Source organism: Ascaphus truei, chromosome 3, assembly GCF_040206685.1.
Source record: "Ascaphus truei isolate aAscTru1 chromosome 3, aAscTru1.hap1, whole genome shotgun sequence".
NCBI lineage: Eukaryota > Metazoa > Chordata > Amphibia > Anura > Ascaphidae > Ascaphus > Ascaphus truei.
This window is the reverse complement of record NC_134485.1, coordinates 244,010,860-244,032,782: the sequence shown is the minus strand read 5'-3', so window position 1 is coordinate 244,032,782 and position 21,923 is coordinate 244,010,860. Positions and strand designations below refer to the sequence as shown.

At 35.6% G+C, this 21,923-nt stretch overlaps 1 protein-coding gene across 3 annotated transcripts in view; it reads right to left on the bottom strand.

The window, feature by feature from the left end:
- The window catches only part of FSIP2 (fibrous sheath interacting protein 2), a 225,397-nt gene that overhangs the window by 56,150 nt on the left and 147,324 nt on the right, over positions 1–21,923 (bottom strand). For all 3 annotated transcript variants that reach the window (XR_012799882.1, XM_075590485.1, XM_075590484.1), the window contains exons 14-17: positions 19,379–19,433; positions 19,214–19,292; positions 15,964–16,000; positions 955–14,179 (exon numbers count right to left, since the gene is read on the bottom strand). Coding sequence is in view for 2 of the 3 variants with exons in the window: in XM_075590485.1 (XP_075446600.1) it covers positions 955–14,179; positions 15,964–16,000; positions 19,214–19,292; positions 19,379–19,433 (13,396 nt within the window). In the remaining variant the exon portion in view is untranslated. The remainder of the gene's footprint in view (positions 1–954; positions 14,180–15,963; positions 16,001–19,213; positions 19,293–19,378; positions 19,434–21,923) is intronic.

The window sequence follows — 21,923 nt, the reverse complement described above, 5'->3', positions numbered from 1 at the left end:
TAAAAAAATACAGTTAAGCAAAAGAATAACAACAAGAACATGGTACAAACATTTGCATCATACATTTTCATTAAACAAATTTAACTACTTGAGTAATATTATTTAAATTAGCAGGATCATATGGTTAAAGGCCCAAATGCAAATCAATTGAGGGCTGGTTTATGCTCAGGGGTCTCAAGTTAAACAGCCCTGTCCTATATTTGGAAAACAAATGAAATTCAGAACTTGTCTCTCAAGTGTGTGCCATTTCTTCTGAGCATGTACAGAGTGCTGTTGGATGATGCGCATGCGCCGAGCACCGGCTGCGTCGAGCCAACAGCTGCTGCGCATGCGCAGAGCGCTGGCTACTGCACATGGGCCTAGCACCAAGCTCCTCTTTTGCCCACAATGATGTCACTTCCGATTAAGGGGCCTATGCAGAGAGCAGCGAATTTTAAAATTGGCGAGTTTAATAAAAAGTAGCTTTTTTGGAGAGTTTTATTCTCCATATGCAGAAATGTGCAAATTCTGCTATGTTTAACATGAATGCGTGTGGCGAGTTTAAATTGGCGAGATGCGCGCTGCAGAAATGTGTTAAAAAAAAATTGCGCCTTTTTTTTCCCTTTCCTATGGCCGCGAGCGGCAGCTTCTTGCCAACTTTTCCTGGCGAGGCAAAAAGGAGACAATCGCGCCATTTTATTGGCGCGAACAGCCGCTAGATGCCGTTCGCGCCTCTCTGCATTAGGATATTTTTAAAACTGGCGAGATGGAGGTTCTCGCCAGCCGCGAGGCGAGTTTTAGAAATAGAAAAAAAAAATTGGCGCGTTTTTCGTAACTCGCCATTTTCTGCTGTTTTCTGCTGTTTTCTGCGCGAATTTCTCCAAAAAATGGCGAGTTTTGAAATAGTGCTGCTCTCTGCATAGGCCCCTAAGGCTAAACTAACAAGACACTTTAGGAGTTTCTTACACATCTTACCTGTTGCTTTGACGAACTTTAGCTCTTTAACAACAGCGTTAATAATGTATTTTGCCAACAGCTGCATCTTAGAAGGATGAAGCTGTGTAATTTGAAGATATTCAACTGGTGAAATACTAGAATTACAGTTTGAATTTTTTCTTCCATTTAAAGACAGCTGCTTTTCAAAGTTCTCAAAAGTTGATACAACAGTATCTACAATAGATTCTGCAGTCAGATTTATTTTTAAAGGAGAAACAACTAACCGGTCAATGGTTCTTTGTACTCCATGCTTTTCTTCATGTTCATATGGGAACATTGTATTAATATAATGTCTAGGAGATGTTAATCTTGGAGTTAATGTGTCTGATTTAGAAGAGTCCAGATTACTAATCATTAGTAAAGGTGAAAATGATGAGTTATGTTTGTAAAGCGCTTGCTTTTTATTCTTTTCTTGACTAAAAACATCACTTTTAGAAAGATCTTTTACATTGGAATCGAGTTCATCATATTCTAAGCTGTCTACACTTGAAGACATGTCATGTATAAAACTTCTTCTGGAGTCCAGACTATTTATATATCTTCTTGAATGCAGCACACTTACGTTTAATGCATCGGGTGAAGCCAATTCCACATTGCCTGAATTACAATTGGAATCCAACTCAATCAATTTCCTGGAATGTAGATCAGCAGATGTGATTTCTTTATTGTAAATCGTATCCCTGGAAACTTCTTTACACAATACATCTTGTTTGATAAAGTTAAAATTTAAATTCGAGGTAATATTATTTGCATAACTAGCATTATAATTTGAAGGAGTATTTAAATTGGGTGGCGATATATCTGATTTAACTAGAGTCTCTGATTTGTGTAAAAGATTTCTAGGTTTAAATGTGCCTAAATATGACTTTGTATTTGGGCTGGGGAATTGGTGTAGCATAGATAATCTTGAGATTAATGAAGCACTATCTGATGTTGATTTTTCTTTATGCATAGTTACTTTTTTGCATGAAGTCACTGTTGGAGAAATACGTTGAGAATCATGAGCGTGTTTTGCAAAGCCTAAATTAGGGAAATCAAAAGACTGATCTGATATGTATCTTCTGCAAGATAGTTCAGAGGAATTAGAAGAGTTGGATGAAGAACATGTGTCTTTGGCTGTCTTGAGTTTACAATCTGTTTTCAAAAGCTTAACAATCAAATTATCTAGTAAAACTGGCTTTGATTTTTCACTTTTTGTAGCAATAGCAAATCTACTCACGGGTGTCCCATTAATAAAGCACTCTTGATTCACAAAACCTATTGGTGGCTGATTTAAAAACAAACCATCAACATCTTTATATTTTTCGATAGGATTTATTTTGTTTATAGGTACTAGTAAAGCGTCTGCCAAATGTTTATCAGACCAAACTTGTGTAGCATGGTTAATATAATCATGTTTATTCAAATTTAATTCAACACTTTTATCGGATATATTTTGATACTGTGTAGAAAGTTTTATATTGTGAGACATTGCATCATGCTTTTGTTTGGTACTGTTAAATATTCTACTTTCAGATGTAATTAACTCTTGTGGCTTAATTCCTTTGTGTAACGCACCAAAGGCTAAACAGTCATTTTCTGAATTTGAATTGTTACTATTTGTTAATAAATTATGTTCAATGCATAGAGGAGATGGAGTTAATGAATTTAACTGATATTGTGTAGCTATGTTTGAAGTTGGATAATTGTGAAATCGCAGGGGACTAAAAACGAAAGAATCTTCAGATATATCAATTTCTGTGCTTTGTCCTTTTCTTTTAATTACTGTTTTTACTGTAGAATTTGACCCCACAGTTTGTTGGCAACAATCAGATCTTGGATTTGTGGAATGCATGTCATCTATATAGCTAAGAGAACATGTTGGACCTACAACCTTATTGTTTATTTTTTCTGGATATATTGCAGCACCTGGAATATCTACATAATCCTGCTTGATAGCTGCCTTCTTTAAATTTTGATAATGCAAATGCTTTTGAGAAGATAATTTTTTTTCCACATCAGCTGTATAAGGCCTAATTTGGGTTATTGCTTCACTTTCTTTTTCTCCTTGTAAATTAATGTTTGCTTCTGTGTTATTATGATAAATACATTCTTGGTTTCCATTGAATATTGGAAGAGTAGTGGAGATATTATGCATATAATTTCTGCTAGATGGTTGACGAATTATAAATGAATCAGACTTTGTGTTCATTTCTATTTTAGGCTGTTTATCCCATTCCAAAAACTCAATACATTTACTTGGAAGCGCATCATTGATATATGTATGTGAAGATAGTGGTTGGTAACACACATTTTCAAAATTATGTTTGGTCAAATTTTGTGCTGCATAAGTGTCCAATTTTAAATCTTCTACCATTGATGGCATGCACTCAGATGAACTGTATAATTGCTTGATACTTTCTTCCTCTGCAGACATTTCTGTTTCTGAGATTTGTTTGGAAATGTGATCAAATCTGGTTTTACTGGTGGTCATATTATGAACATATCCTAAAGAAGAGCGTGATGTAAGCTTGGTTAAAGCTACAGAATGTGGTAGAACATTACACTTTAACAATCTGTGGACTGGTGTGAGTTTTTCAGAAACAATGTTGTGTTCTTTCAGACTTTGTTTCAAATGTCTCCCATTTTCTTTGGTGTATATTGGAGCACAATTTTGTTTTAAAGAACCTAATTTAGGCTCAATTGAAGCATGTAGGTGATACCTAGGAGATGTTACTGTATGCATTGCAATGTCTGGCGAAGGGTTTAAAATAATGCTGGACTTTGGATGTTTATTCAATTGTCTTGCTGTTTTTCTTTTAACTTCCATTTCCTCATCTGAATAAATAATCATTCCAGGAACATGGATAGATGCTATATCTTTTTTTACATTAAATGACCATTTGTTTTTTAAAATGTTTGTTTTGAGTTGATTGGAGTTTGATTTTATTTGTATTTCTTTATCAGAAACGTTAAAATCAGCCCTGGAAATAAATGCTGCACTTTCTGTTGTTGAATTTTCCTTTATGTCATACGTAAATCTGGTCAAACTTGGACTGCATCTTTTTAACATTTTGGCAACAATATACTGTGAAATTATCTCTTCTTCCAAAATGTTACCTTTCCCTTGGTTGATATCTTTGTCTATATTTTGTTTCATCATTTTAAGAATATTTGTTACAGCATTTCTTGCATAGCATCTCAGTTTTGAGTTTTCCAAATTTTCAGAACTAGGTTGTAAATGATCAGTGTTACATTTAAATGGCACGGAAGTTTTGCCAGGCATGTTATCCTTAGAAATAGGGTTAGGGTGCAGTGACAGGAAGGATTGCAGCTTTTCAAAAACACACTCAATAGTATCGTCTGCTATTTTATCAATGTTAAAATGTTCATTTTTCGCACTGTTGTTAATATTGTACAAATGTAAATCTGTAAATGTAGATGTACTTGAAGATACAGTTACATTAATAGCATTGCTTTCAGATGTAGTTCTGTGCTCCTTTGTTCTGTTATTGTTGAAATTATTACAAATTAATTTAGTCACTGAGGAACTGCCTAAAGGTGAAGAGGAATCAGCATCTTCTTTATAGGACTGTAAAGTTCCACTCGCAACTCTGTCTGGAGTGTGCTGTTTTACAGTGTCTACATTTTCCTTCACTGAAAGCAAGGGTAAGGTTGAATGAAAGCAAATATATAGCTTTTCTAAAACTGTTTGTACAATTTCACTTGCTACAAATCTAACTTCTAAATGGAAGGTTAAATTAGGGTCACATACAAATTCAGCACTGGGTTGCAGACAATTCTGGAACAGCTTTTCACCAATTCCTTGAAAAGAGCCATCCCTAAAATGTGAAAGTAATGAAACAGACTGTCCCAGAGCCTTGATATTGAGGTTAATTTCATTCACAACTTTTTCAGTCAGTTGAATAATTGCTGACTTAACTTTTTCTCCAGGTACTGAGTTTTGACCATCAACTGATTTCTGTAGGAATTGTCTCTTATCCTCAAATTCTTTTGGATTTTTAGGAGTAGTTTTTGAATGACTACGTGTAATTTTCTTGGAGTATAAATCATAATCTACAGGTCCATTCCCCAATATTTTGGCATTTCGTGGTATAGGATTTAGTTTAAAACCAGTTTTAAAATTAGGATAATGTTTAGCTTTGTAATGCGAATAAGAAACATTTGCTTTGTTTAGTATTCGATCCTTGCTTACTGAAAATATTTTGTCAGCATTAGAACCAATCTTCTGGCAATGGGCATTTTGGATGTGTGTGGATACATTTAGCATTTGGGGAGACTGGAGATTTGAATTGCTTGAATCTTCTACATACAAGTAATCTAAAATGGCATCAACTATATAATTTACTTTAATAACTTCACCACAAGGCAAAGTATCTATGCTTAACACTGTTGTTTGAAATTCTTCCCTATGGATCTCTTTCCTAACTATCCCTAGTATGCTACTTATAATATCTTTTGCATAAAATTCTAGTTCGGACTTAGATAAATTAACTTGCGCCAACAGAGACTCATAATCTTGTGTGGCAGAAACTCCTGGAGGTACTAGAAGAGGATTGTATGTTTTCACATTGGCAGCATTCATTTCTCCTATGGTGCCACTCCCATAACTACCATTGTCAGATAACATCTGAAATGCAGATGTGACCGAATGCATTTTAAACTTTGGTTGGCAATTGCTTGACAACATTTCACTTGCTAGTGCCTCTTTAGAAGGAGATTTAGATCTAGATGCCAATTCAAGCTTAGTTGTAGCAAATGATGCAATTTTAGTGAGAACAGTTTGAACCAACTCATGGCTCAATAATGAATATTGTACAGATGAATCACTCATAATGGTGTGCGGAACTAAGTATAGTTCAGCTGTAGTTCTGGCATTTTGATTGTTACTATAACAACAATTATTTGTTGGTTGTAAAAAGAAAGCCATGTCTTCTTTTCTGCCATATTTTATTCTCGATTTACTCGAAGAAAATTGTGTAGTCATATTATTTTCCGTGTTGGAAACAGCTGAGGATTTATTATTGGTAAACATGTTTTCATTAATAGCATGTGAAACTTTTGCAAGTACAGTTTCAACGATATCATTAGCTACAAAGTTAACATCAGATTTAGAAATAATTAAGGGAGTTTTCTCTGAGTATTTTAATTCATATTCAGAAATCTGTACCTCAGATGATAAATGTATTGTTTCCTTATTAAAACATGGGAGTGATAATGGTAGGTGTTCTAAATCCATCATTATTCTCTTATGGACTTCATTCAACACCTCTTCAACTGTATTAAGCAATTGAGATTTATCTGATATGTCACTTGATTTTTCAGAAATACCAGTTGAACTCCTTAGCACAGATCTTTTAATAATTGTTTCTGCTTTATGTGCAGTTCTCGTTTTTTCATAATCTGTCTCATTAGGCCCAATCCTTGTTATAATTGAACATTTACTGAATTTCTCATCAGAAACAATATCTAGAATATTATTTACAATTTTACTTGCAATAACATTTTGTTCAAGTGAAATGTTTTCCCCTGAATATATATTTTGCATTTCCTGGTCCAAATCACTTTTAATGACTCTTAAGATTGCACTTGCTAATTTTTCTGTATAGATGTTTAAAATGGTTTGCGATAAATGAATTGTTGATATGGCTTTATCTTCTTCACTAAAAGGCTTATAAATTTTAATCTGGATATTCGGTTCTTTTAAAGGTGAAGGTATGAAATGTGCTGAAGAAAATGGTCGCATTTTTTCTTTACTTGAAATAATAAAAGGTGACTCTTTCGCTAGAACCCCTTCTGGAATATCAGCGAAGTCTAATTTCAAGGTGACAAATGATTCTAACCGTATTAATACATTTTTAATGATACGTTCAGCTGCAGCATTAATTTCAGCTACAAAAACATGTGTTGCCATTTCACTTTTCCTAAATGCTCTAACTGGTTTCTCAGTAATTGACAGTGATTTTTGAACAGAGGTAGATTCTTTTGCTTGAACTCCAGCCAATATAGCAGAGCATACATTTTCAAGCACAATTTTTATCATATCGTGAGCAATCAAAGTAGCATCAGATTTAGATATTACAGTAATTGAAATGAATTCCTTATTAAATTCAGGCATTGTTTCATAACCACTAGTGTACTCTCTTAGTCGACAAGGGTCAGAATCCATCATTACTCGTTGGAACATTTCATTTAAAACATTTTCAATTGATTTACCTATTTGAAATTCAAGTTGACCTCTGTATTCTGCTTTCTTTCTTAAGATCTTTTCTAAAACACTTTCTTGCTGAAAGAAATCTTGTAATTTATGTTGTAATTGCTGATCAGCAAAGCAAATCATCTGTCTCTGTTTAGTATCAAATGCCATAAAACTAGAATTCAATTGTTTGTTAGAAGTTTTTGGCAACAATGCAGTAGTTTCAGTATTAATACCAGAGGTTGGCATTACATTACGTTTTGTAGAATCAATAAAAGTAAATGTTTTGTTCAGATGTTTGGAAGATACAGCTTTTAGCACCGTGTGAACAACCTCAGTTGCTGTTATGTGCTCAAAAAATAATGAATTGTTAACCCATGATACAATATTATGTGTTTCTTTATCCAGCTTAGCTTTAATAATTTGTACTGCAATTTTGGCTACTTCTGCTGCATATCTTTTAATTTCTTTATATTGTGAAATTTTTAGTGATGAAACTGCAGCTTTTAATTTGTTCCGTGTAATACTTAATTGATGACAGTCCATTAACTCTACAGGCTGTTTGCTTTTATGCATCTTTGCCATTTTCTGCTTCTTAGACTTTACCCTTCTGTTCTGAGGTTTAAGATCTAAAAGTGTTTCCAGCTTGATAACAGCAAAAGATTCTAATTTACTAATAATACAAGAAATAAGATCCTCAGCAGCAACTGAAAAATCTTCCACTTTAGGGTACCATCTTTTAGGCCATACTTCCTTATTTTTTGTACCAGATAATGCAGTGGCAGATATCGCATGTATTCTTGATGTAAAATTGTTAAAAAATATATGATCTTGTAGTTTATTATGTACAGCCCTTTGCAGTAAGGGTAATGCTAACATGGTTTCTTTTTTAGAAGATGTATGCATCTTTCCTCGTGTCTGTTCCTCAGATAGCACAGGATCAACATATTTTTCTGTACTTATGTCCATATTAACAGCATAATTTAATTTTTGAAGCACTGTATCAATCATGTTATTTGCAACCGCAGTAATATCAGATTCGGAAGTCAGAATTTCCGTCAATGACATTTTATTTAACTTGGTCAGCGTTTTACAAACGGATATAACATTTTTAATTTTAGAAGTTGATATGTCATCTTGGCTGTGTAAAAGAAAACTTGGTAAAACATCTACATTGGCTACTATTTTTTTAAATATAGCATTTGTTACATTTTCAACTGCAATATGTAACATTGATCTTTCTTTTTTACTGAGCCTTTTCTTCTTCAACATCATGTCTATGCAGTTTTCTTTTGGAATTTCGTTTACTGTTCTGAAGGTGGGTTCAGGGCTTAATTGAATTTGTTTAGTAGGTTTTGGCAATTTTTCATGTATTTTTTCTATAGAAATTCGTTCAGATACATTTATATTGAGTTCACTTGAGTCTTCTTGAGACAAAATATCTTTCGGAGGAGGTAAAAAAAGAGCATCCTTAATTGCAGAAGAAACAATGTCATCAGCATAGTACAATTCTTTTTCACTCCTATTCTTAATTAAAAATGTGTTTGATTCTTTTTCTCCATATTGGCAAGTACCTTCCAACGAGTCTAAAATGACATTTATAATGTGACTTGCAGTGACATTTTCATGAAATGATAAAATACGAGGAGTAAATAACATGTGCTGCACTTGTCTATGAAGCTTTGTCTCAGCAGCTTGCAGAATTGAGTCAGCTACTTCTTTTGCATAACTCTCTAATTTTGCATTTTTTAGAATAAGTGTGGGTTCTTTCGTCTCAATTTCTGAAGTTGGAAAACAACTATAAGATCTACGAACATTTGCCTTAGATTCTAAAAGAGCATCTTTCCGCTGAATGACTTCATCACCTGCTTTATTTAGGTTTACAAATTCAGGGCAAAAAAGAGACTCCATTTTGAAAATGGCAAAACCCTCAAGTTTTGTCAAAACTGTATTTACTATATCTTCAACCATGTCATATTTAACTGGAGAAATACGTTCTTTACTTGTGCTATGTGTTAAATAATCAAAACTATCTCTCTTAGTAGATTTTAGGTATTTTTCTTCACCTTCTTTAACAGCTATATCTACCAGCATAGCAGAATATATCTTCTGAAACAACATGTTAATTATATCATCAGCAACAATATTTACTTCAGATTCAGAGACTAAAGATTCTGGTTCATCATTTAATTTAAGGAATGCTTCAGAAAGCAACTGTTTGTAAGATTTACTGACCATACTTGGATGTGTAAGTGGAAGAGGCAAAAGCAATAAGTCAATTAACATATCCCTAAAAAATGTACTCAAAACATTTTTCACTATATCTATTATTTCAGATTTGCGAGGGTCTTTAATTTCTGCTTCAATGCGTCTGAAAAGTTTTTCTAAAATATTTATTTGGATATTTGTTTCCATTTTCAGAGTTGACAGTAGTACACTTCGATCATATGTCACCATTTTACTTTGTAAAGCACTGTGTCCTTCATTTAAAAATTCTCTGTCTGAGACCGAGTCAATAATATATTTGATTGCAACTTTTTCCTCCGATAAGCTCAGCACAGGAGATATAACATTTTGAGCATCTTTTTTTAGCTTATTCTGAATAACTTTAAAAATGCTTTGAGAAAGCTCATTTGAATACATGTATAATTTTGCTTTTGGTTGAGTTGTTGCTTTACAGGCGTTACTTCCATCCTTTTTAATTTTGGTTGTATGAAGTTGCACATTTTCCTGGGAATATATTATTGGAAAACATATTTCTTCTAATGTATTTTTGAATGACGGATGCATAACTTTTAACATTAAACAAGCAAATCCCATCAATTTTTCAAGAACATCCATGAGGACATATTCAGTTATTTCTGTTAGCTCAGGAAAAGAAAAATGTATTGTGGTAATTTCTGATTCTAAATAATCTTTGGCAGCATCCTGACTTGTTACTAAGGACATACTTTCTTGTATTTTTCCTTTTGCATTCATTACAGCGGCACACAAACTTTTTATTATGTCTTTAACAATGCAACTTGCAAAGAATGGAATTTCTGATTGCAGGAATAATATTGTTGTGGTGCAAAATTGAGAATCAGCACACTTAAAACAAGGCTGAGTTGATTTTTGACTTATAAATTCTAAAGATGACTGCTCTACAGATTTCATAATTTGTTTAAATACTTTGTTTAAAATGTTTGCAACTGCTTCCAGTATTTTAGATTTTGTTTCCTGCATGTAATATATTTCAGTATTTTTAAATAAATTATGTAATGTACATTCCTCTGAAAAGCATTTGTGCAATACAGAAGATTTAGACTGAAAATGATCCCATGTAAACGGGTTTTTATCATATTTGTCGTGGGATATAAAATGCAGAAGATAATATATCAATTCACTTGTTAAGATTCTGTCTTCATGTAAAACTTTATCATCTGAAATACTGTTTTCTCTAGAAGATACTTTCCAGTGATCTTCCTGTTGATTTATATAATTTCTAAATGCATGGAGAAGCCCATTTACTAATTCTTTTGCCTGCATGTACAGGTCTAATTGTAACTCTGGAACCAACCATTGGAATGTATCTATATTGATGTGATCTCCACCTCTCAGATATGATTTAAACTTTAGATTGATAAAACTTTCTAGTTTAGCTGAAATTGTTTGGACAATCTCTCCACAAATGTTACTTTCTAGAAAGCTATATCCATTTGATTGCGATTCAAATTGGTTATTTTGCATATTTGTAATTGTTGCTTCCTGACTAGCAGATGCTGTCTCTGATAGATTATTTTTTTTCAATGTCATATCATTTTCTTTTGTATCTCTTGTAATGTGGACAGTTTGTTTATCTTGAATTGGGGAACCATTAGACACAATAGAATCATTATCTTTTTTGTGCAAAGAAGTCATGTGTAACATTTTTAAAATATATTCCAAAAGATAATGAGAAAATGAATTGATGTCAGTTGAATACAATACATTAAGAGTGTTGAGTTCATTATGAAATACAGATGAATCATTCAAATTATATTTAACCTCAACAGCATCTCTATCAGCATGTAGATTGTCTGGTATGGGATATTGTATTTCTATCAAAATTTTTAATAATATTTTAGTAACAATACATTCTGTTACTTTAAACAACTCACATAATTCATTTTGACTGTAGACTGTGTCATTACTGTTTAATATATTTGCCACAAAACAGTTTTCATTTGCTGTCTGTAGGTTAACCAAAGGTTTTCCCATATATTTTAATTTATCTGATAAATATTCTGTCTGAAACGTACAGCTCTTTAGTTCTGTGTCAGAATCAGCTCTATAAAAATGTGTTTTTATGGATTTCTGTTCTCTTAAAGGTGAGATTTTGCTGGATGAAATGGTTTCCCATTCTTCACTCTCTCCTTCTGAATACACAACCATCCCAGGAACGCTGACTTCCTCAATTTTTAGCCTAGTACCTCTTGTTTGTTCGGAAGATGTTTTTGAAGGTGATTTATGAGGTGTAATTACCTTTTGTATATGAGAATAATCGCTCAATGTTTCCTCTCTTTTTGAAGATTTATATTGTGTAATCTTACTAACATCTTTTTGGCTTTCATTGTCCAATTTGTCCAATACATCTTTAACAAATGTATATAAAAGGAAACTTTCTTCAGATGCAATATTTTGTTCACTTTCTGTTTCTTGGTTTATATCTTGATCAAGTTCACTAACTATAACATTTAGTGTAGCACTAATAAATTCTTCAATAAACAAGTATACGTTTGACTGTGCATTGCTAACCTTTGAAATTGCTTTGTGTATTTCTTCTTTTAGAAATACACTAGGTAGTTCAGAGTTTAGAGATGTAACTACATCACTGGATTTATTTTTTTCTGACATTTCAGAATACTTATTAAAACGTGTGTCACAAATTTGTGTTGGGGAAGATATGATTGACAAGCTTGCTTCCTCTACTGTTTCAGTTTCAAAAAGTAGCTTTTGTTTTGAGCTAGAAAAGGCTTCCAACCGAATTAATATAAGTTGCACTATTTCATCACTAATCTCCAAAACAGATTCCAAAGGCAATGGAATTGTGGTTTTGTATAATGATTCCTTGGGCAATGTACTTAAAAATGTTTTATAAGGGGTGATATTTGCTGACTTGTCTTCTATATCTAAATCTTCTTCAGAAATTTGATCAATACATTTTTCTATTGCAACCAACTGTAATTTGTCTAACATATTTTCAACAATATCACTAGCAGCTGAAATTACTTCAAGCTTTGATATGAAATGTGCTATGGCTGATTTTTCTGTTATATCATAAAATTGTTCTTTTTCTTCCAAAGCTCTTCCAGTAACATATCCTTGTAATGTTGCCCCACTGTCATCAACAGAAGAAATTAGATCAGATGTTATTTTATCAAAAACTATTTCTATTATCTCTTCAGAAATACCTGTTAAATAAAATTTCAAATCTTGAAAAACCTTTTGAATTTGATAAGTATCTTCTTCTATTAATGTGGTCTGATCAGCAATGGCAAAATGTTCTTTAAGATCTTGTAGTGGTGGTGAAAATCTTGCATGTGAACTTTCTTTTGTTACCAAGGAACTTCCACTTTTTTCTGTAGCAAATTGCTCTGTATGAATATCTGACTGAAGTTCAGGAGCATCTGTTGGTGCATACAACTTTTTTTCAGCTTTTAAAAGCAAGGAGGAATGCTTCTGCACTATACTATCTTGTTTTACAACCTGGTCCTTTGTAGTTTCCATATCTGTAACAATTTTAATTGAAGATGGTATTTTTGCTTGTAAGAACTCTTTGTCTTTGTAATCTTGTAAAGATTCAAGTTCTTTCATCTTTTCGCTAGAATCTGATATCACAAGTTTTATTTCACTTGATGATTTTTTTTGTTTTTTTGCTAGTAAGAGCTCGTTGTCTTTGTAATCTTGTAAAGATTCAAGTTCTTTAATCTTTTCGCTAGAATCTGATATCACAAGTTTTATTTCACTTGATGGTTTTTTTTGTTTTTTTGCTTGTAAGAGCTCGTTGTCTTTGTAATCTTGTAAAGATTCAAGTTCTTTTATCTTTTCGCTAGAATCTGATATCACAAGTTTTATTCCACTTGATGTTATTTTTTGTTTTTTTGCTTGTAAGAACTCGTTGTCTTTGTAATCTTGTAAAGATTCAAGTTCTTTTATCTTTTCGCTAGAATCTGATATCACAAGTTTTATTCCACTTGATGTTATTTTTTGTTTTTTTGCTTGTAAGAACTCGTTGTCTTTGTAATCTTGTAAAGATTCAAGTTCTTTTATCTTTTCGCTAGAATCTGATATCACTAGTTTTGTTCCACTTGATGTTATTTTTTGTTTTTTTGCTTGTAAGAACTCGTTGTCTTTGTAATCTTGTAAAGATTCAAGTTCTTTAATCTTTTCGCTAGAATCTGATATCACTAGTTTTGTTCCACTTGATGTTATTTTTTGTTTTTTTGCTTGTAAGAGCTCGTTGTCTTTGTAATCTTGTAAAGATTCAAGTTCTTTTATCTTTTCGCTAGAATCTGATATCACAAGTTTTATTCCACTTGATGTTATTTTTTGTTTTTTTGCTTGTAAGAACTCGTTGTCTTTGTAATCTTGTAAAGATTCAAGTTCTTTTATCTTTTCGCTAGAATCTGATATCACTAGTTTTGTTACACTTGATTTCTTTTTATGTGTTTTTGCTTGTAAGAACTCGTTGTCTTTGTAATCTTGTAAAGATTCAAGTTCTTTTATCTTTTTGCTAGAATCTGATATCAGAAGTTTTGTTTCACGAGATTTTTTTTTATGTTTTAAGACTGCATCAGCTTTCTGTGAAGGAACAATTCCTATTATTTTATTGGTTTCTTCAGCTAATGAATCATAAGGTACTGTAAGCCCTTCTGCTTTAATTCTTTCTTCATACATTGTTATAGCGGGATATAAAATACTTGTCACTGTGCTTACTACCCAGATTACCACATTCTTGGCAATAGCTTTCAGTTCTTCATTAGATATCTAAATGTAAAACAAGCATAAAAAAAATATTTTAATATGTCTTATTTTCTTTTAACTTTTTTTTTAATATCTGATAGAAAGACCAGCTATAGTTTTAATGCTTTATAAGAAATCAGAATTTAAATACATTTCGCATTAGGAATACATTTGTAGAATTGTCTAGTCAGCTGATAATTATTATTGTAAACAAGCCACATAGACATTGGTATGGATCATAAACACTTTACAAGATATACACGAACTACTGGTGTCAGTACTTCAACTAAGAAGGAGAAGAAAAAATACCAGAAACAAAAATAAAGGTATCAAGAAAGAAAAACAAGGGATAAATACTGTTGGCGACCCTAACTTCAACGGCCTGGAGACACTACTCTAGAGAAGGTTGTCTGCCTCCAGAGCCTTGATAGGTCACTGCGATTTGTTTGAGTGTGTGTGGGTGTGGTGTGTGGTTGTGTTGTATGTGTGTGTAGCAGCAGCAGCAGCAGAGTTTGTGTGTAGCAGCAACAGTTTGTGTGTGTGTAGAGCTGATGTGTGTGTGTGTGTGTGTGTAGAGGTGGTGTGTGTGTGTATAGAGGTGCTGTGTTGTGTGTTGATCTGTGTGTGTGTGTGTGTGTGTGTAGAGCTCCAGTGTGTGTGTGTGTGTGTCAGTGTCAGCAACAGTGTTTATGGGTGTAGCAGCAGCAGTGTGTGGTGCTGTTGTGTTGTATGTGTGTGTGTGTAGCAGCAGAGTTAGTGTGCAGCAGCAGAGTTAGTGTGTAGCAGCAGTTTGTGTGTGTGTGTGTATAGCTGCTGTGTGTGTGTGTAGAGGTACTGTGTTGTGTGTGTAGAGCTGCTGTGTGTGTGTATAGAGCTACAGTGTGTGTGTGTGTGTGTGTGTGTGTGTGTGTGTGTGTGTCAGTGTCAGTAGCAGTGTTTATGGGTGTAGAAGCAGCAGTGTGTGTGTGTGTGTGTGTGTGTGGTGTGCTGTGTTGTTGTGTTGTATGTGTGTGTAGCAGCAGCAGAGTTTGTGTGTAGCAGCAGTGTGTGTGTGTGTAGAGCTGCTGTGTTGTGTGTGTGTGTGTATAGAGCTACAGTGTGTGTGTGTGTGTGTGTGTGTGTGTGTGTGTGTGTCAGTAGCAGTGTTTATGGGTGTAGCAGCAGCTGTGTGTGTGTGTGTGGTGTGCTCTGCTGTGTTGTTTGTGTGTGTAGCAGCAGCAGCAGCACTTTGTGTGTAGCAGCAGTTTGTGTGTGGTAGAGCTATTGTGTTGTGTGTTGAGCTGCTGTGTGTGTGTAGAGGTTCTGTGTTGTGTGCGTGTGTGTGTGTACAGCTGCAGTGTGTGTGTGTGTATAGAGGGGGCGTCAGTGTGTGGCTATAGATAGCTGCAGTGTAAGCATATATAGAGGTGGTTTAATGTATTTACTATTTTATTTTCATAAAAAAATCTATATAACTATACAAAATTGTCTATTATTTATGAAAAAAGCCTACATTTAGCCTATAATAGTAATAATCCCCTCAGAACAGGGCATTACTGGCCAATAATGCCCTGGCTGGATTAAAGTCCCTTGGCTTCGCCTCGGGCCTTCAACTCTTCTAGCCAGAGCATTAATGACCAGTAATGTCCTGTTCTTCGGGGATCATTACTTGATTTATTATCTAAATTACATTTACTCGTATAGTTTGAAATAAAAGTATGCAAAGCGCATCATACATTGGTGGAGCTATATAAATAACAATATACATACATACATACAGTACAATTCAATAAAGTGTATATTAAAATACCATAATGTAAAATACATACTTTATCATGTAAGCTCTCTCTGATAAGCTTCTGTTGCCTGGAAAAACAGCTCTTATTAGAAATGAATTTAGAGAAAAATACTTAAATACCAAATTACTAGTTGTCATTAACGTGACAATTTGATAAAGGTTTCAAATTGGCAGGGTGGAAAACATGCTCTCAGCCACTGACAAGTATTGCTAGTGTGTTACTAAAAGGTTGCCAATAATTATTAAAAACATTTTTTTTTAAACACCTCACCTCTTCCCTGCCCATGATGGAGGGTTAATGAATGGAGGAAAGGGGCGTGGAGTGAACAGAGAGTGCAGATGGGAAGCATCGGAAAGAAAATAGGTTGCTGAAAATAGTGAAAATTAAGTATAACAAAGAAAAGAATTGTATGCAGGAAGGAGGTGGTAGCATGGGGTAAATAATCAAAGAATCAAGAAAGAAATACATTAACAACAAAGTAAGAGATATTCCAGATGTATGTTCTGTTATTAAAATCCCTCTGCAGACTGGTCAGCACTTGCACTATCAATGTATTTGGGCAGCACTGGATACTAGAACCAAAAAATTACATTTATGTTTCCTCCCAAATTAATATAAGTAAGTAATGGATTGTGCCGAATAACCCCATCCAATTAAGTGGCTAACTTGCGCTAGGAGTAAGCTCGCAATGTGTTTTATTTTGTTTATACAGGTAGAAACCACATATAAAAAATAAAGTGTGTTTCAGTGCTGGTTTTAAATGTAAAGACGGGAAACTTTTCCTGTCAGCCCGGTAATAAATCCTTTAACATGTAAATATGTTAAGGGTGAATGAGCTGAGGGATTTCTCATCTCCGTACTTCCAAGGCACCCTGCAGAGTTGGTGCCTCAGTGTCTATGAGAAGTTCGGAGTTGAAAAGCCTCAGAGATCCTAGGTGTTAGGGTGGCCAGGATATTGTTAATTGCCAGATACCGGTGGGAAGTATGGGCACTTCACACTTGGTAGCCAGCATATAGTAAATAAAAGTTGTACTTTCCCCTGCCAGGAAAAAGGGCGTCCTCATCTTCGTCATCCGCGTCCTCCTTGTCTTAATTTTTAGGTTGTCCTTTCTGTGGGCATGGTTTACCACTGTGACAATCAATGGGTTTATTGGCAAATGTTTGTTATTATTTAAATGTAATGTATTTCAATTTTTGGTTCTTTTAAAATTTTAGGTTGCCTATTCATTGCCATTTTGGCAATCCATGGGTACAGGGGTTGGGGGGAGGGGATAGTTGCCCTGGGGAGGGTGGATAAGCCACCCGGGTGGGTAGCAGTAGGAGGGGGGTTAACCCCTTAATTACCATAGCCGTTAATAACCGAGATATATGTCAGTAGTTGTATTTTTATTTTACTGTCAGTGCCCTGTGAAGAAGTAGGAATCCCCGCAGTATTAATCCAGATGGGTCATTACCCCCTGTCAAGCACTGTGCCATGGATGGTCATCTCTTTGCACGCTGTGCACCAGTACATGCTCTGTGACAGCTGATAGATACAAGTGACTGCATCTGTATTACTTGTGTGTTCAACATCTTGCACATATGAAGTCCTCCTCTTTCCCCCTCCCCATATCTTTATTCACTCTGATGGTGGGTAAGGTTAAAGAAACTAATTGACAAACTCTTTCCATTCAGAGGCCCATAAGAAACGCAATTTGTAAAGAATTATCAAAGCAATAAAAGCAGCCAACTCTTTGCTTTTAGCAGGGTTAGACTGGTTTAAGAAAGCAAATTGTATTGTAAAACCCTTTTAAAAAGGCTGTTGTTTCGCCAGCTATGTGAGACTGTGTCACGGTAGACCAGGTCTTACCAACACATTAATACCGGGATTCTGGATTGAGCACACAAGATGGGCAAAATAAATTGTAATCTATTTCCTTTTAAGACAAATACACAATATTCACAATTACAGTCAATAAAACACTTACTGGGATGGGGAAACGAAATCAAGTGTCCACAGAACGAATCAAAGTCTCTGGCCACCCCTGCAAGTGGGTGGGCAGTTTGAGTTCTGCGACAGTCCTTGGCTAGGGGCACAACTTGCCAGCCCTATATCTCTGCCAAAAGGAATTATTTCGTAAAGTTCTTTCAGGATTCGTTCGCTCAACTGAATTCTGGAAGAGGGTGCAAATCTTCGTTACGATCTAGGTTAACCCCTCACACTCCGGAACCGCTGACGCTAAACCTTGGACGTTTCTTGGTTGATCTTAGGTGAATCTGACTGGGACTGGGCTGCAGGCATTTTTATAGGGTTAAGGGTCCTATACCTAACATATACACCCAATCCTCTCGTGAGAATAATTTTCCCCACATATCCCAGACGTGCCAGTACCTTACAAAGAGGGCAGAAGTTACTTCCCGGTTTGCACAGAGCATGTGCTAACCTCACACCTGAGCTACTTAGCATACCGGGCCCAACCTCTTACATGGTGAGAGTAAGTCTGGGATTTGGCTACCAAGTGTGAAGTGCCCATACTTCACACCGGTATCTGGTACTTAACAATATCCCGGCCACACTAACATCTAGGATCTCTGAGGCTTCACAACTCCGGACTTCTCTTAGACACTGGGGCACCACCTTAGCAGGGTGCCCTTTGAAGTCCAGTGATGAAAAATCCCTCAGCTCATTCATCCATAACATATGGCCATGTTAATGGATTCATTGCCGGACCGGCAGAAAGGGTTTCCTGCCTTTGCTTTTAAAACACCATTGAAATACAGTATGTTTATAAATGTATGTTCTGCATGTGTAACAAATATAAAATTCATTTGTATGTTCATGGTACATGTGTAACTAACTGCACTTCAAAAATTAGAGTGCTAGCTCTTTCCTAGCGCAAGTTATCCACTTAATTGGATAATTCATCTTCAATTTCCTTATGTGCCAGATCTGCAGTACGCTATCTCCACTAGAAAACAAGCTAAAAAAAGCCAATAACGTAGCAACTACATATATGTATGTTGTGGAATCAACAGACCCATACACTTTCTCACATTTGCTATGTAGCGTGTCAATTTGTGCTAATGAGAGGATTGCCTTAAAACCTGCACTGCACAATGATTGGGCCACCTGTGCTAATGAGAGGATTGCCTTAAAACCTGTACTGCACAATGATTGGGCCACCTGTGCTAATGAGAGGATTGCCTTAAAACCTGCACCGTTAGTGGTCCTTGAGGACTGAAGTTGGGAACAACTGCTGTAATCACTTTCAACATGAAAAGTACTTTTTTTTTTACTTACGAATCAGAGAGCAGGTGGGAAAATATACCAACTGTAGTGTCAAACTTCTCCTTTTCCAATGATGTTGGCGAGGTTAGCACTATTAATTATGAAACAATTAATTGTTATCGATTCGCAATGTGTTAAAAAGAATATAGAAATGGTGCATTAGATTTAAGTTCTTACCCATTTTACTTTGTTTGTCCGATTCAATTTCTAGAGAGACTACTTTTTCATCTTCCTGTGGAAAAGAGAGACATAAAATCACACATGCTTTGGCACAGAAAACATGAATGTACTGTGTATGTTGCAATGTTTTTGTCAGAGCCCTACTACTTTCAGCTTTAGAATTAATTATTGATACTATAGTGGAAACAATATTTTATTGAAATACAACGTTATGTTTTGTATGCACTTATTTGTTTTAGGATTTTAAACAATGACAATGGGTAACACAAGCATGGGCAACAGTCTAAAACTAAAGTCAAACACAATAATGATGTGTGTGCGTGTATGTACAGTTGTGTGAAAAAGAAAGTACACTCTCTTTGAATGCTATGGTTTTACATATCAGGACATAATAACAATCATTTGTTCCTAAGCAAGTCTTAAAATTAGGTAAATACAACCTCAGATGAACAACAACACATGACATATTACACCGTGTCATGATTTATTTAACAAAAATAAAGCCAAAATGGAGAAGCCATGTGTGAAAAACCAAGTACATCTTATGATTCAATAGCTTGTAGAACCACCTTTAGCAGCAATAACTTGAAGTAATCGTTTTTTGTATGACTTTATCAATCTCTTACATCGTTGTGGAGGAATTTTGGCCCACTCTTCATTGAGGTTTGCGGGCATTTGTTTATGCACAGCTCTCTTAAGGTCCCGCCACAGCATTTCAATCGGGTTGTGGTCTGGACTTTGACTGGGCCATTGCAACACCTTGATTCTTTTCTTTTTCAGCCATTCTGTTGTAGATTTGCTAGTGTGCTTGGGATCATAGTCCCGTTGCTGACCCAATTTCGGCCAAGCTTTAGCTGTCGGACAGATGGCCTCATATTTGACTCTAGAATACTTTGGTATACAGAGGAGTTCATGGTCGACTCAATGACTGCTAGTACTACCATCACATGCTGTTCCTGCCTGGACGTCCTTGTGGCTTTTACTTACCGTCATTGGATTCCTGGAAGACTGAGACAGTCACTCATTCTACTTCTGAGCCACTGTAGCTCACTGGAACCTCCTGCAAGCACCCCTGGACGTGGAGGTAACAACACAGCAGGAACCCGGCAGACAGCAACCCAAGGTGCACAGTTCATTAGATTTTTATGTGTAAGTGGCATACCTGTACTTTTATTCTTTTATCTGTTTTTATGCAATAAACTGTCATTCCTTACACGCAATCTACTTTATCTGTCATTACACGACGGGGAGATTGAGGTGTGAGACGAGCATACACTGGCGACACACTTTATTCGAGCTCGGCTAGTCCCACGAATTCGGGTATACCCGGGTGTATTGAGGTTTGTGACTGTTTTCTGCCCGAGTGCATTGGGTTATTTTCCAGCAAGGATTGAAGCATTTTATTCCCGCTGGCTGCAATACTGCACAGTATATATATATATACTGCATTACAATTCATGAATTTATGCCATCTGGTAGACACGCGAAGCATTGCAGCCTATTAAATCCTAATCATTATCATTTAACAGATCAGCCGCCCATCAGCCAGGCATGAACCCAGGCTGGGAAGGCAAACGCAACGGGGCTTGTCAGAGGTGAGGAGCGGCGCATTCCAGGTATCTGCCAGGTACATACTGGGTATTTGCTCGAATAAAGTGTGTCGGTGCAGTATTGTGGAACACCAACCATCTTGAGATGGGAGGGCACTCTGAATAGCCTATGGCACCCTGGAATTGATGTGAAGGAGAAATATCCCAAGGCAACCCAACCCTATGTTGGGGGATACCTGTCCGTATCGAGGTGTGAGACAAATACGTCCTGGGATACCATTCATTTGGAGATATGAGGGCACTCACATAAGCCCATGTGAGTGAATTTTATATATTTATTTATCGCACCATACCCGTCCATTTAACTCTGAACACGTATGTGTATGAGACCGATACATGTCATTTTTACCTTCTGTCTGAGGGCATCCTGCCAGTGACGTGAAGGAAGAACACTCCAGGAAACCCTAGGTTGGGAGACAAGAGGGCACTCACACTTGCCCGTGTGAGTGATTTGTAATATATTTCATTACCATACCCCATACCATTGTATGATTGGCACCACCCCCGCCATTTCTTGGAGGCACGGTTGAACAATATTAGATGCCCCCTTAGGTTGAGCAGGATTTGATACCATTTTAGAGTAACCTTACTCTACAACAGATGTGATTGTCACTCACATATGGCCGTGTGAGTGTTGGTTATTATCTTGTTATATATCAACTTCACATGTCCCCATCCCAGATTGAATGAATAATTCATTCTGAGAAAGTTAACATACCATTTATTGTTCATTATTTTATTTTGTTGTATGTGCGCTCGCTGTTGACCTGTTTGCATCGACTCAATGACTGCAAGGTTCCCAGGTCCTGTGGCTGCAAAACAAGCCAAAATCATCACTCCTCCACCACCGTGCTTGACAGTTGGTATGCTTTGTTTGGTTTTCGCCAAATGTGGTGCTGTGCATTATGGCCAAACATCTCCACTTTGGTCTC